Here is a 14,961-nt window from a genome sequence, read left to right on the forward strand (position 1 = left end):
GATGTTCTTTCACTTTTTATATCAAATCCGACTACCTCCTTACCCCCATTGTTTTCACCTCTTAATAACTTTAGCCAGCTTTCCGGATACAAACTTAATTTACACAAGAGCGAACTTTTCCCAATTAACAGAGAAGCACAAATATTAGAATTTCATAACCTCCCTTTTAAAGTAGTACATAATCAATTCACTTACCTCAGTATTACTGTGACAAGGAACTTTAAGCATCTTTTTTGAGAAAATTTTACTAATCTTTTAAATCATACAAAACAGAGTTTGGCACACTGGTCACCCCTGTCCATGTCTCTGGTGGGTCGAATTAATGTTGTTAAAATGTATATCTCTCCTAAATTTTTATACTTGTTCCAATCATTACCAATTTTTATTTCTAAAGCTTTCTTTGATTTGTTAGATTCTATTATTTCATCCTATCTATGGAAGGGCAGATGTTCCAGACTTAATAAAGTTCACCTTCAAAAACCTAAAAGGGAAGGTGGTATGGCCTTGCACAATTTTTCTTTTTATTACTGGGCAGCCAATATACATTGCCCAAAATGGGGGCAATGGAGTTGAACTCTCATAAGGATTTCTCCATTTCCACACTTCTTGGATCTGAACTTCCTTGTCATTTGCCTAAACTAATTGTTAATCCTCTCATTAGACATACTCTGAGAATATTGGCTCAGTTCAGAAAACATTATGGTCTTCATGGTTTCTCTCTCTTTAGTCCCATCTTTTATAATCATCTTTTCCAACCTTCTATGCAAGACTTAACATTTCATGATTGGTACAGAAAGGGCATCAGGCGTTTTGAAGATCTTTTCATAGACAATTGTTTTGCAACTTTTGAACAACTGTCTGCAAAGTTTAACCTACCTAATATTCATTTCTTTAGATATCTTCAAATTAGACATTTTATTAACCCTTTAATTAGATTATGAGGACACTCAGTCCTCGTTTATTGTCATTTAGAAATGCATGCTTTAAAATATGATACAACGTTCTTCCAGAATGATATCACAAGAAAACACAGGACAAACCAAGACTAAAACTGACAAAACCACATAATTATAACATATAGTTACAACAGTGCAAAGCAATACCATAATTTGATAAAGAGCAGACCATGGGCACGGTAAAAAAAAAAGTCTCGAAGTCCTGATAGCCTCATCATCTCACGTAGGCGGCAGAAGGGAGGAACTCTCCCCGCCATGAACCTCCAAGCGCTGCAAACCTGCCGATGCAGCACCATTGGAAGCACCCGACCACAGCGGACTCTGAGTCTGTCCAAAAACTTCAAGCCTCCGATCAGCCCCTCCGACACAGCCTCTCCAAGCACCTTCCTTTGCCGAGCGCTTCGACCCTGCCCCGGCCGCCGAGCACCAAGCAAAGCCGAGGACTCGGGGCCTTCTCCTCCGGAGACTCTGGATCACACAGTAGCAGCAGCAGCGAAGCAGGCATTTCAGAAGTTACACCAGATGTTCCTCTGTGCTCTCACATCTGTCTCCATCAAATCAGGATTATGCACGGCACCCTAACAGACATCACCGGAGTGGCTGCTGCGAGCTGTGTCGTGCCGCCATCTTCTCCTCCCACCTCACAGCTTTCCTGAGATGCCCGAAAAAGAATGTTGTGATTGTTTCTTTGTATAAACCCATTGGGTAAAAGTTTAATATCTACTATTCGTGATAAGTTAGCGACCTTGAGGCATGCCCCCTTTGGTAAAATTAGAACTGCTTGGGAGCATGATTTGAATATTTCTCTGTCCGACGAGGTTTGGGATTCAATTCTTAAGTCAGTTAACTCGACCTCTTTATGTGCTCACCACTGCCTTTTTCAGTTCAAAGTTGTACAAAGGGCTCATATGTCTAAAACTAAATCATCGTGGTTCTATCCTGATATTAGTCCCTTTTGTGACAAATGTAAAGTGGGCGAGGCTTCTCTTATCCATATGTATTGGGCTTGTCCTAGTTTAGAGAAATTTTGGAGAGATGTCTTTTTAACTGTACCCTATATCCTTAATTGCCACATAGGACCTAACCCTTTGATTGCTCTTTTTGGCATTTTGGGTGAAGTTGACACGTGTTTGAGTCCGACTAAATGTCAAACATTCTCTTTTGCCTCTCTTTTGGCTAGACATTTAGTTCTTCTCAGGTGGAGAGATGTTGCCCCACCCACTCATGTTCAATGGCTTAGAGACATTATGTCCAGCTTAGACCTTGAAAACATTCATTATTCACTTCTTAATTCGGATGTAAAGTTCCATAAGGTGTGGGGACCTTTTCCTGAGTATTTTCATAATTCTTTAGTTTAAAGGTTTATCCTCCTCTTTCTTTCAGTACTTTAATCCCTTACTTCCAGCTTTTTTGGTTAACTTTCACACTTTTTTTTAATGATGTGAGATATATTATAGTTTAGGTGGTAGGCAATACACTTTTTTTATATTAACAGCTCTGTGGTGACAAAAGCTCTGATTAACTTTTCTTTATATCGTAATGGTTGGCTTGGAGTTGTGTAGTGGGAGGGTGGGGAGGATACTAACTTTATATGATTTTATTCTGGGTGTTTTTTCTTTACTGTTATGAATTGTACACCAGACACGTTGGTTTTGCACTGTATAAACCTCCTTCTCATTGGTGTTTTTTTTTTGTTGTAATGTAGAAACTCATTAAAAAAAAAAGTTGCAGTTAGCTGAGTAGCAAGGGCATACCCAGAGCTCAATCCTCCAGAGTTACAAAATGGCAGATCTTACACACTGTAGCAAGAAACTGGGTTACACAGTGAAAGACAAGTACTCAGCAAGATTGCATTTCAGAGTTGTACAGTGAGAGATCTGTACCCAGTGGTAAGATACTCCATTGTTAAACATGTGGTGCGTGGCCAAGTGGTTAAGGCGTTGGTCTAGTGATCTGCAGGTTGCTAGTTCGAGCCTCAGCTGAGGCAGCGTGTTGTGTCCTTGAGCAAGGCACTTAACCACACATTGCTCTCCGACAGCACCGGTGCCAAGCTGTATTGGTCCTAGTGCCCTTCCCTTGGACAACATCGGTGGGTGTGGAGAAGGGAGATTCGCAGCATGGGCAACTACCGGTCTTCCATACCAATTGCCCAGGCCTCAGTCAACATCGAAAATCGATGGACAGCTGAAAAAAAAAATGTTAAATAGACGTGTACCCACCAGGTCTGTATCTGTATTATGAAGTGATACCTCTATGGCTTCCAATGCAATGATCCAGATCAGATATAGAATTCACAGTCTTCAAGGCAGTAGTAAACCCAGCCATCCTATAGACTTCTGAGAACTGAGCTACAGACAGAAGCACGGGAAAAATCAATTCCAAGTGCTGCAACTAGTATGGTTCCCTCCAATTAAGTGCAGCTGCCTAGCTTCACATGACACTTCTCTCTGTAGTATGATATGCAAACCAGCCTCCCCAGGACTGAGGACTGAGTTACTCCATTCGCCACATTTACCAGGCCATGTCTTTCCCATGCCCAGTGCCACACTCCTAAGATGGACCCTTTGCTCTGAGCTCTGTTTTGAGAAGATATGACCAGCTGGACAGAGGAAAAGATTGAGAACCTGTTCAGTACTCTCTCTTGAAGAACTTCAACATCCCACAAACTCCTAGGAATGTCTGGTCCATCATCACATAAAGCAGAGGAGGAACCTTCAGTTTGCAACTGAGAAACTGCCAAACCTGGAGCAGATAGAAGCCCTTTGTAAATGGGGCAAAGAACACACCACCTCAAAACCTTGACTTCACCCCACACCCCCGCCCAGCCTTGCTCCAGATCACAGGGTACAAATCTGTTTAACGTTGCAGCTTTTTACACGTAGGTACAGGTCTCTCACTGTACAACTCTGAGATGCAATCTGCAAAGAAATTTTCCACCAGCTGCACCGAAGACCTGTGGTATTACTCAGCATACCACACCTTCCTCTTCACTTCGTGACAGTCCCAGTCAATCAAATACAATGGCCTTGCCACAGTGCTCATCATTGTCTCGCAGCTTGTGCTGCGAGCTGACATTTCAGTCATAACAGTTGCATCACACATCAGGCAGCCCTCGGTTAAAAATAGTGAAAGGTGTCTTGTAAAGGCAGGCGGCAGCAGCAGCAGCAGCTGCAGCTGAGTGGAGGAGATTATCTTGGCTGCAGCACCTCACCTCACGATGACCCATTGCTCCTTGTTATCAAAATGACGTTCCTGAAGAACAACAGCGCCTGTTTCACCTCAGCCGGCTTAAGTTTGTTTTGGGTCCCCAGATCCTAAAGACTTTCTACAGGGGCACAACTGAGAGCATCCTGACTGGCTGCGTCACTGCCTGGTATGGGAACTGTACTTCCCTCAATCGCAGGACTAGGCAGAGAGTGGTGCAGACAGCCCAGCGCATCTGTAGATGGGAACTTCCCACTATTCAGGACATTTACAAAGACAGGTGTGTAAAAAGGGCCCGAAGGATCATTGGGGACTCGAGTCACCCCAACCACAAACTGTCTCAGCTGCTACCATCCAGGAAACTGTACCACAGCATAATAGCCAGGACCAGCAGGCTCCGGGACAGCTTCTTCCGCCAGGCCATCAGACTGATTAATTCAGGCTGATACAATTTTATTTCTATGTTATATTGGCTGTCCTGTTGTACATACTATTAATTACAAGTTATTATAAATTGTGCATTTAGATGGAAATGTAACATAAAGATTTTCACTCCTCATGTATGTGAAGGATGTAAGTAATAAAGTCAATTGAATTGAATTCAATTCAGTGGCCCATGACAGACTGAGAGCATTGAAGTTCCCTGTACTCTTGTATAAGAAGTTAACTTCAACTCACGGAAAAATTCATCTGCTAGGACCTGGAGTAAGGAGACTCTACTTGAGGGAATTTGGCACGATGCTGAATGGAAGATAAGTAATCTGCCAATCTGCTGACTAATGGTACATTGCTCTATAAACAGCATGAAAGAGGCTACAAACTGCAGTTCCTTCCACATGCTAAATATGTATTTGGATGATTGTAAGTTTTAAAAAGGCCAATAATTATAACAACTCACACAAAATGCTGGAGGAGCTCAGCAGGCCAGGCAGCATCTATGGTGGGGAAAAAATACAGTTGACATTTCGGGCCAAAACCCTTCGACGGGACTGGAGGGAAAAGCTGAGGAGTTGACTTAAAAGGTGGGTGGAGAGGTGAGAGAAGCATAAGGTGATAGGTGAAACCAGGAGGGGGAGGGATGAAGTAAAGAGCTGGGAGGTGGATTGGTGAAAAAGACAGAAGGCTATGGAAGAAAGAAAAAGTGGGGAGCACCAGAGGAAGGCGATGGGTGGGTAAGCAGGTAAAGTGAGAGGGGAAAAGGGGATGGGAAATGGTGAAGGAAGAGGGGCATTACCAGAAGTTCGAGAAATTGATGTTCATACCATCAGGTTGGAGGCTACCCAAATACTCTTCCTCTTCCAACCTAAGTGCGGCCTCATCACGACAGTGGAGGAGGCCGTGGATGGACATACTGGAATGGGAATGGGAAGTGGAATTAAAATGGGTGGCCACTGGGAGATCCCACTTATTCTGGCATGTTTGCATCATTAACACAGATCACTAGATCAAGATGGAAAAACCCATTGAAAAACCAAAGCAACACACAAAATACTGGAAGAACTTAGCAGGCCAGGTAGCATCTATGGAAAAGAGTAAAACAGTCCACACTTTGAGTCGAGACCCTTCATCAGGATAGGTCTTACTCTTTTCCACAGATGCCGCCTGGCCTCCTGAGTTCCTCCAGCATTTTGTTTGTGTTGCTCGGATTTCCAGCATCTGCAGATTTTCTCGTGTTTAGAAAACCAAAGGGGTCATTTAAGGATGTGCTTGTATTGACTAGCATTAAGCTGTTTTGAAACCATGGTATAGAATTAATCAAAACTGAGTCCAAAAGAAAAGACACTGCAATAAACTCCATAAGCAAAAGCAGCTTTAAGGCTGAAATTCATCTAGACCAGAGAGAAAGATAAATGGATGGTAACATTACTTAACAAAATGGACTTTGTTCACAGTAAAATATTATTTATAAGAATAAACCATCCACTCATTTCCATACTGTTCTAGCACTGCTGCCATTTATGTGGCACTCTGGGTTTTTATATTAAATATTATAATTACAGTGGAGTGGACAAAAAGATTTTGCTTTCTGAATACTTCAAAGTGCATTTATGGATTTTGAGTTGGTGATCATGAAAATCACCATGAAATTTCAAATTTCCCTATCACGCGCCATTATTTTGTAATCACTGATGTTTGTTATGACGGCCGGTTGGTGTAGTGTCATCTGCACTGGACCTCGAGGTGAGTGGACCCGGGTTTAAACCTGGACGGCGCCTTGCATGCTTTCCAACCATGCTGGGTCGAGCATCGAGCTCCTGGTGTGGAAAGGACCACCAACAACAATATTAGTGATTTCAATTCAAAATTCAGGTCATTTAAAATGTTGTCCACAATGTAAGGTGAAAGGTTTTCTATCTTGTCCAGGACGGATTTTCGAAAGACTATAAAAGCATTGTGCAGGCTCCGTTCTACACATTATGTTTACAGGTATATAGGTTTGTGATCATGTTGATGCGTATGCTCTACGCCCATAGCATATTGTGTGTACTCATTATAATAAAGTAATTGTATTTTTGGGAGTATTTATGGTTGCAAAATGTCTTACCAATGTTACAACAGCCATGACGTTTGTAGTGAGTATACGCTTAAATCTCAAAGACAGGCCATGACTCCTTTTATTAAGAAAGCCTATGAGCTCTACGTTGGGTGTAAAATTGGTTCCCGAGTCGAAGCCTGGGCTCCTCACATTCGCTGCACAACATGAGCTGTCGATCTTAGAGCCTGACTCAGAGATACTCTGAATTCAAAGCCATTCACTGCCCTGATGGTATGGCAAGAGGAGAAGGATCATGTGACAGACTGCTACTTCTGTCTGGCCAGTGTGTCTGGTTTCTCTGCTTAATAACAAGAAATCCATTGAATGCCCCAGTCTCCCTTCAGCCATGAGACCTGTGCCACACAGTGATAGTCTTCCAGTACCAAAGCCACCAGAGACAAGGAGCCGAAAGGAGTCTGACGAAGATGCCATGAGGCATGAGCTAAGAATGGAAATTCATTGTCATGTTGAACCCTTTATGTCCAGTGAGCCTGACAACTCAATCTGAGTTGAATGACCTGGTCAAAGGCAAAACCTGAGTTGGATTGAAGACCGCAAGAATGGAATCTGCTGTCACCAGGCACGGACATTTCCGTGAAGGATTTTCATATTTGAGACAGATGTTTCCCAGAATAACTGAAGCCAGGATTAAGTAAGGCATTTTTGCTGGTCCACAAATCAAACAGGTCATCAATGACAGGAAACTCGAACAATTTCTAGTGGGACTGGGAAAAATCACATGGAAGGCATTCAAGGATGTTGTTGAAAATTTTCTAGGCAACTACAGAGCACCAAACTACATGCAGCTGGTTGACAACATGCTTCAAGCATACAAAAACCATGGAGTGCAACATGTCACTGAAGATTCATTTTCTGCATTCCCATTTAGATGTCTTCCCTGCAAGTCTTGGCACTGTCAGTGAGGAGCATGGTGAAGAATTTCACCAGGACATTGCGGTCATGGAGAAACGGTGTCAGGGCAACTGGAATCTATAAATCTTGGCTGATTATTGTTAGACACTTAAATGAGAAGTCTCAGACACTAAGTACAAACAAAAATCATCAGCAAAACAGTTTTAGCTTAGTGGAACTATTGCAAAGTTACATACTTTGAACCTATTATATTCAATAAAAGTTAATTTTGTGTTTCTCCAAATTCCTGTGTGGTACAAGTATTATGAAATGACATTTGTGTTCAACTTCAAGTAGTTTATCATCACCACAAAATATTTCTGAAAAAGCAACAGCTGCAAAAAAAAAATTGCTGTCCAGTGTAAGACACTTCCTCTCTCCACCCAGCTGCTCCCTTCAACAGGAAAAGAACCCTATATTGTGGTCCTTCCCCACTGGTGACTGCACCAAACTTCAGTGTGTCCCTCAGCGTGTAGTCCTGCAGCCTGGATGTGTCAGTCGGTAGCATTCTTCCACGGACGTCTCAATGTGCTGTCAGACCAAAAGGTTTTGGGCCAACCAAAGAGAGTCTTTAACCGAATTGATGATCTGACAGCAGCACCCGGTGTTTGTCTCCGTGTGCAACCCTGTGAGCAGCCCGTAGATCGAAGAGTCCTCTGACATGTGGTGGCTGGGAATGAAACTCAGCTCAGCCCTTTCACCTTCCTCCACACTTTTGCAAACGCACACGCACGGGCTGCCTGTAATTTTTCACACCCCCTGTTCAATTCCTGTATCTTAAATGGTGACACGGAAGGGTAGTGTCACTTTACAGCACCAGTGGATCACCAATCTGGGTTCAATTCCCAAGGCTGTCTGAGAGGAGTTTGTACGTTCTCCCTGTGATTGCGTGGATTTCCTCCGGGTGCTCTGGTTTCCTCCCACAGTCCAATGATGTCTGGCTAGGGTTAGTGAGTTGTGGGCATGCTGAGTTGGTACCATTAGCATGGCTACTCTTGGGGGCTGCCCCCAGCAAAATCCTCAGACTATGTTGGTTGTTGACACAACAACATATTTCGCTTTGTAGTTTAATGTATATGTCAGAAATGAAGCTAATTTGGTACAGACGATCAAACGGGATATGTAACAGGTACTTATGGAATTCTGCTGAGCTAAAAGTGTGTTAACAGCTTGCAAATAAAATGGTGCTGTTCTACTAAAAGTCAAATTAACTTGAAGCAGAGCAATTTTGTGCGTATTCTGGGGCACTTTGTGGTTACCAAGTTAACTCCCTTTATCCGTTTAGTTCTTTCCAGCACAAGAAGCTTTATCTGACAGAATTCTCAATGACATCAGTAAGATTTATTCGCAGTAAAATTCTCAGCCTCACTGGCAGAGAAGTGGAAGTTCCTTTTTATTCAGAGAACAAGTAGACTTTGCAACCATTTCTCCTAAAATTGCATGCTCAAAGGGCCGACACTCAAATCGCATCATTGTCTGCACCCACCGTTGACTCACCGTGGAAAATAGTTATGCTCTGATGAAGGGTTTTGGCCCAAAACATCAACAGTTTATTCATTTCCGTAGATGCTGTCTTACCTGCTGAATTCCTGCTGCATTTTGTGTGTGTTGCTGTGGATTTCCAGCGTCTGCAGACTCTCTTGTCATTCCCCATCCCTATTTGCTTTGGAGAGAGTGGTAGTGAACCATTTTCTTGAATTGCTGCTAGGATTGATTGACTGTGCCTGAATAAATGCTTATGACGCCTGAAGCTTTGATCCCATGTATGAGTTTCAGCATGAAGGCTGATATGCAAGATTATAGTTTATTATGTGATTGCCTGCCTACGATTCCTTCTCACACACTTTGCAACTAGCCTAGCTTGAAAAAGGAACGAGTGTGAGCTGGACCGAGCCCTTGTGGTTCGGTAAAAGTACTATGTAAAACCACACCAACAGCTTTGAGTTGCTCAGTGAGCGACCCTGAAGGTTCTGGGGATGATGGGCAGGGTGGGGGTGGGGTGGTGGGTGGAGGTTGTTGGGGAATAATACAGGTGTGAGGACTGAAGCTGCTGACCGTTCTGGTAAATACTGTATATCTGTTCACAGTCCTCAGCAGGGATCAAGTCGAGGAATTTTGAAAAGATGCCCGACTTGATTGAATATTATAAGCAAGAGAATATGGGGCTGGTGACTCACCTGCGGTATCCTGTGGAGCGAGTAGAAGAGGTGGAGAGCCCAGAGACAGAAGCAGGTAATGGGAGAATCAAACTGCTTTTTAAACTGGTGTTAATAAATCATAGAGAGAGTGTGGAAACAAATCCTTCAGCCAGCTGACAGCCAAGAACCCACTATACCAATCCTACTTGAACTCATTTTACTCTCTTCACATTCTCATCAATTCCCCCCACCCTTACAGTTCTACCATTCACCTACCCAGCAGGGGCCACTAAAACTAATCGACCATTCTTGGACTGTGGGAGGAAACAGTAACCCCGCAGTCATGGGGAGAACCGGAAACTCCACTAAGACAGCGCCACGAGTCAGGATTGAACCCAGGTCTCTGGTCCTGAGAGACCAACTGTGCTACCATGCCTCCTAGTGAATTGTGGTTAGTTCCAGTTGAACACCCCAGGAAAGTCAGCTGGAGTTGCATTTGAGATGAGTGGTTCCTTCAGCCTGATGTGGTTGTGAGACGTTGAGTTGAGGGAGATCCCCTCAGTTCTTGCCTAAATTGAGTGCACCAGTTGGACAACACCATAGTGGCATGCGTTGCCCTGGGCTGGTGCTCTTTCACTCCATTAGGGTAGGCAGGTAACACACACAGAATGCTGGAGGAACTCCGCAGGCCAGGCAGGATCTACGGGAAAGAGTAAACGGTCAACGTTTCGGGCTGAGACCCTTCATCGGAACTGGAGAAAAAAGATAAGAAGTCAGAGTAAGAAAGTGGAGGGAGGAGAGAAAGGAGTGAAAGGGAGTAGGTGATAGGTGAAACTGGGAGGAAGGGAGGGAGGGGTGAAGTAAAGAGCTGGGAAGTTGATTGGTAAAGGAGATGAAGGGCTAGAGATGGAGGAATCTGATAGGAGAGAACAGAAGGCCATAGAAAAAAGGGAAGGAGGGAGCACCAGAGGGAGATGATAGGCGGGCAAGGAGGTGAAGTCAGAGGGGGAAATGGGAATGGGGAATGGTGAGGAGGGGGGCCATTATCGGAAGTTTGAGAAATCGATGTTCATGCCATCAGGTTGGAGGCTACCCAGACAGAATACAAGGTGTTGTTCCTCCAACCTGAATGTGACCTCATCATGACAGTAGAGGAGGCCATGGACTGACATATTGGAATGGGAATTAAAATGGTGGCCACTGGGAGATCCTGCTTTTTCTGGCAGATGGAGAGTGAGTGCTCAATGAAGTGATCTCCCAATCTACGTCGGGTCTCACCGATATCCTGTGCTCCCAGTGAGGCCTCCTGTATGTTGGTGATGCCTCCAACAGACTCACAAGTGAAGTGTCACCTTACTTGGAAGGATTGTTTAGGGCCCTGAATGGAAGTGAGGGAGGAGGTGTAGCACTTGTTCTGCTTGCGAGGATAAGTGCCAGGAGGGAGATTAGTGGGGAGGGACAAATAGACAAGGTAGTCGCGTAGGGACCAATCCCTGTGGAAAGCAGACTTAGGGGAAGGGAAAGATGTGCATGGTGGTGGGATCCCATTGGAGATGGCAGAAGTTACAAAGAGCTATGTGCTGGACATGGAGGCTGGTGGGGTGGGGGCAGATGTGTGTGAAATGGAAGAGATGCGGTTGAGGACAGCATTGATGATGGAGGAAGGGAAGCCACTTTCTTTGAACAATTGAACCCTGAGTCCTGAGAGCAGTTGCAGCAGAGATGGAGGAATTGAGAGGAAGGGGATGGTATTTTTACAAGTAACAGTGTGGGAAGAGGTAAAGTCCAGGTTGCTGTGAGAGTCAGCAGGTTTATAATAGCCATCGGTAGATAAACCGTCTCCAGAGATCAAGAAAGAGGAGGGAGGTGTCAGAAATTGACCAGGTAAATTCCACAAACCTGCTTTTCCAGGTAGGCATGTTATTTCTGCCCATATTGTATCTGCATACATTGACAGCTTACCTGAGGACAGGATAAAGCTCAGCTCTCGTGGCCTCAGGGCTTAAACGGTCTGTTAACTCTCTTTTGAAATGCATGTCCTGAATTAAAGAATGCAACAAGGAAACATGAGGATGTCATCTGACGAATGGTGTGGACCAGGTGGGTTTACTTGTTGGAGTAGATTGTGACAGGAACAACAATGAAACGGGTTTTCCATCTTGGAGCAACAAACAACCTGCTGGAGGAACTCGGCAAGTCTGAGAGGAGAAAGGTCACAACTCCATGTCAGGATTGAGAGTGGAGACAGGTAGCCAGTATAGAGAGCGAGAGGGCAGAGACAGGTCTACCAATCACCTCTGTCCCTATTCCTCTTCTCCTCTTTATATTGGTTATCCTCCTTCCTTCTCCTGATACAGGGTTTCAATCCAAAGCATCAACAGATCCCTTTCTCCTGCAGACGCTGCTCAGCCCACTGGATTTCCAGCAGCAAATTGTTTGTTGCTTCAGATTCAAGCATCTGCTGTCTCCTGTGTCTCCATTTTCCACTTTGGACCCTGAACTCAGCAGGGTTCCCCTGGGGTTTGGTTGAATGTAGGTGTGATATTGAGCTTTGCTGCAAAACCTATTAAAGCTAGTGCCATATTTTATTGATCTAAGGTTGTAGTCTGGTCTGAATGTGAGAGGGAGAACGCTGAGCACAAAGACCCTACTATCTAACACACCCCTCCCTCCCCAGATATGTGCACCCTGGAGAATTCAATAGGTGTGTTCCTTTGGATTGGAGCTCGGAGCTGGTGTGTTTTTTATACACCTTCATCCAGGGTTTATTCTGATATTCAGTAACAGGTGATCCTAACAGCTATTTTTCTTGGCATTTTGAAGGTGCCACTGATGTCACTGACTCCCGCACAGAGACCAAGTGCGATGCTAACCAGAGCCTGGTCAATGAGATACTCACACAGCGTCTAGAAGGAGTGGATACAGGAGCTTTGACAATGTAAGTAGCTGAAGCTGACCACTGAGAACGGTGGGCAGTCAGCCGTGGAAGGAATGGTGGGGGGGGGGTAGAAAATGGGTGTTGGCTTGGGAAAGCCTGAGATCTGAATATATTCTACATCTACTACCCAACTCCTGCTCTTCCCATACCCCAAACTGGACAAACCTGCCCATTTCCTTGCCGACCTCTCAACAGGTGAACCAGCATTTGCTAAGAGAATGGAGCAGCAAGTTAAGCCTTTAATACTGGTACCATCCTCCTGCCTGACCATATGCACTCAGATATAGCTCAACATGTTAACAGTGATAGTAGATGTTGGTGAGACCACATCAGTAGGCACTTTGGACTAAAGACCCCTCACCTGTGGAGATATTTCTTAAATCACTATGTAGATAGTCCAACCAGAGCAGGGGCCCTACTGGACCTGGTATTGGAAAAGAAACCTACCCAGGTTGCTGACCTTTCAGTGGGAGAACTGGATAGAGATCACAGCTCCTTACGTTTTAAGATAGCTATGAATAAGGATAACTATGGAAGAGTATTAAGTCGTGGCAGGACAGGTTATGGCAGAGATTAGGGTGAGTTAGTAGGCAAGTATACACCTGACATGGAGGATTTTTTTAAAGACCAACTGCATAGAGTACAGGACAAGTATGTTAATAAGACCATAAGATATAAGAGCAGAATTAGCCCATTTGGTCCATCGAGTCTACTCCACCATTTCATCTTGACTGATCCATTTCTCCTCTCTGCCTCAGTCTCCTGCCTTCTCCCCTTAATCCCTTCGTGCCTTGACCAATCAAGAACCTATCAACCTCTTATAAGACCATAAGATATAGGAACAAGACCATAGTATACACGTTCCCGTAAGAAGGATAGCAAGGTAAGCAGCCTTGGATTACAAGAGTGGTGATAAATTTACTCAAGAAGAAAAAGCAAGTTTATGGAAGGTTTAGGAAGCAAAGATCAAGCAGAGTCCTTGAGGATTATAAAGAAGATCGAAAAGGACCCAGGAAGGGAATGTTGAGGGCCAGAAGGGGCCATGAAAAATCTTTGACAAATGGGATTAAAGGGAATCCCAAGGCATTCTATCAAGAGCAAGAGGGCAACTAGAGGGAGAATAGGGGGGCAATGGCTTATGGACAAACTTGAGTTGTTTTTGGAGTAGTGGAGGCTGAGAGGAGACTTGAAAGAAACTTATTAAAATTATGAAAAGCATAGAGAGACTAAACATCCAATATCTTTTTCTTTGGATCAAAATGTCTAATATGAGAGGGCATGCATTTAAGATGAGAAGGGGTACATTCAAAGGAAATGCATGGGGTAAGTGTTTTACATGGTAGGTGGTAGGTGCCAGGAATATGCTGTTAGGGGTGACGGTGGAAACAGATACAATAGATGCTTTTAAGAGGCTCTTAGAAAGGCATATGAATGTGCAGAGAATAGAGAAATGGCATTGTGTAGACAAAATGGATTAGCTTATTTAAGCATTTAGTTCAATTAGTTCGGTATAACTGTGTGCCAAAAGGCCTGTTCTTGTGGTATCATGCTATATATGTTTAAAGTGCTTGATCCAGTACTATTCTAATTCCTCCTTCTATGTTAGTGTAGTCCAGCATTCAGTGACTCCTCTTGCAAAGGAGGCACTAAGTAAAAATACAATGGACTTGGTTATAAGGTCCATTCAGGACTAAGGCAACACATTGTCATTCACCAGGGAAGATATCACATGGTATGGAAGAAAGATGGGGTCCTAATCTCCATTGCCCTGCAGACCAATGTCACTTAGAGTATCTTGTTTCTCCACTCTTCCTCGCCTTGTGTCCATCTTTCAAGGCGCTGTCTTCCCCTCTCCCACATTTTTCTGTCACTGGACAGTGATGTTGCTGATAAGGAAGAGGAGGATGAGGCAAACTGCATCACAGCTCACAAGCCTCTCTTGGCTTTGTGGGACGTTTCTGAAGATAGCAGTGCACTGATCGAGGCCACCTTTCTGTTCCAATTGATCTCATCATCTTGATGTTGTGCCCCCATCCAGATCTACCACCGTTGGTAGCATGTGAACCTACGTAGGGTGACCAGAAGTCCAGTGTGTCTGAGCCACTGTAGTCAGAGCTCCAGTGACGTTCCTCCAAAAGATACTATAGCTGGTTTTAGGTGAATGTACAACTGGTAACGGGGGTCAGCAGGGTTTGGAAAGTAAATTAAGAATGAAGTTCCTTAATATCAGAGCTCAGCCTTCCCCAGCTCAATCTCCAATACAAACATTGTTTAGTA

At 44.1% G+C, this 14,961-nt stretch overlaps 1 protein-coding gene across 3 annotated transcripts in view; it reads left to right on the top strand.

Annotated features, from left to right (window-relative positions):
• Positions 1–14,961, top strand: part of inpp5d (inositol polyphosphate-5-phosphatase D) — a 140,761-nt gene that overhangs the window by 40,394 nt on the left and 85,406 nt on the right. For all 3 annotated transcript variants that reach the window (XM_063046063.1, XM_063046062.1, XM_063046064.1), the window contains exons 3-4: positions 9,696–9,840; positions 12,570–12,684. In XM_063046063.1, coding sequence (XP_062902133.1) covers positions 9,696–9,840; positions 12,570–12,684 — 260 coding nt within the window. The remainder of the gene's footprint in view (positions 1–9,695; positions 9,841–12,569; positions 12,685–14,961) is intronic.

This window comes from Mobula hypostoma, chromosome 4 (assembly GCF_963921235.1).
Source record: "Mobula hypostoma chromosome 4, sMobHyp1.1, whole genome shotgun sequence".
NCBI classification, from domain to species: Eukaryota; Metazoa; Chordata; class Chondrichthyes; order Myliobatiformes; family Myliobatidae; genus Mobula; species Mobula hypostoma.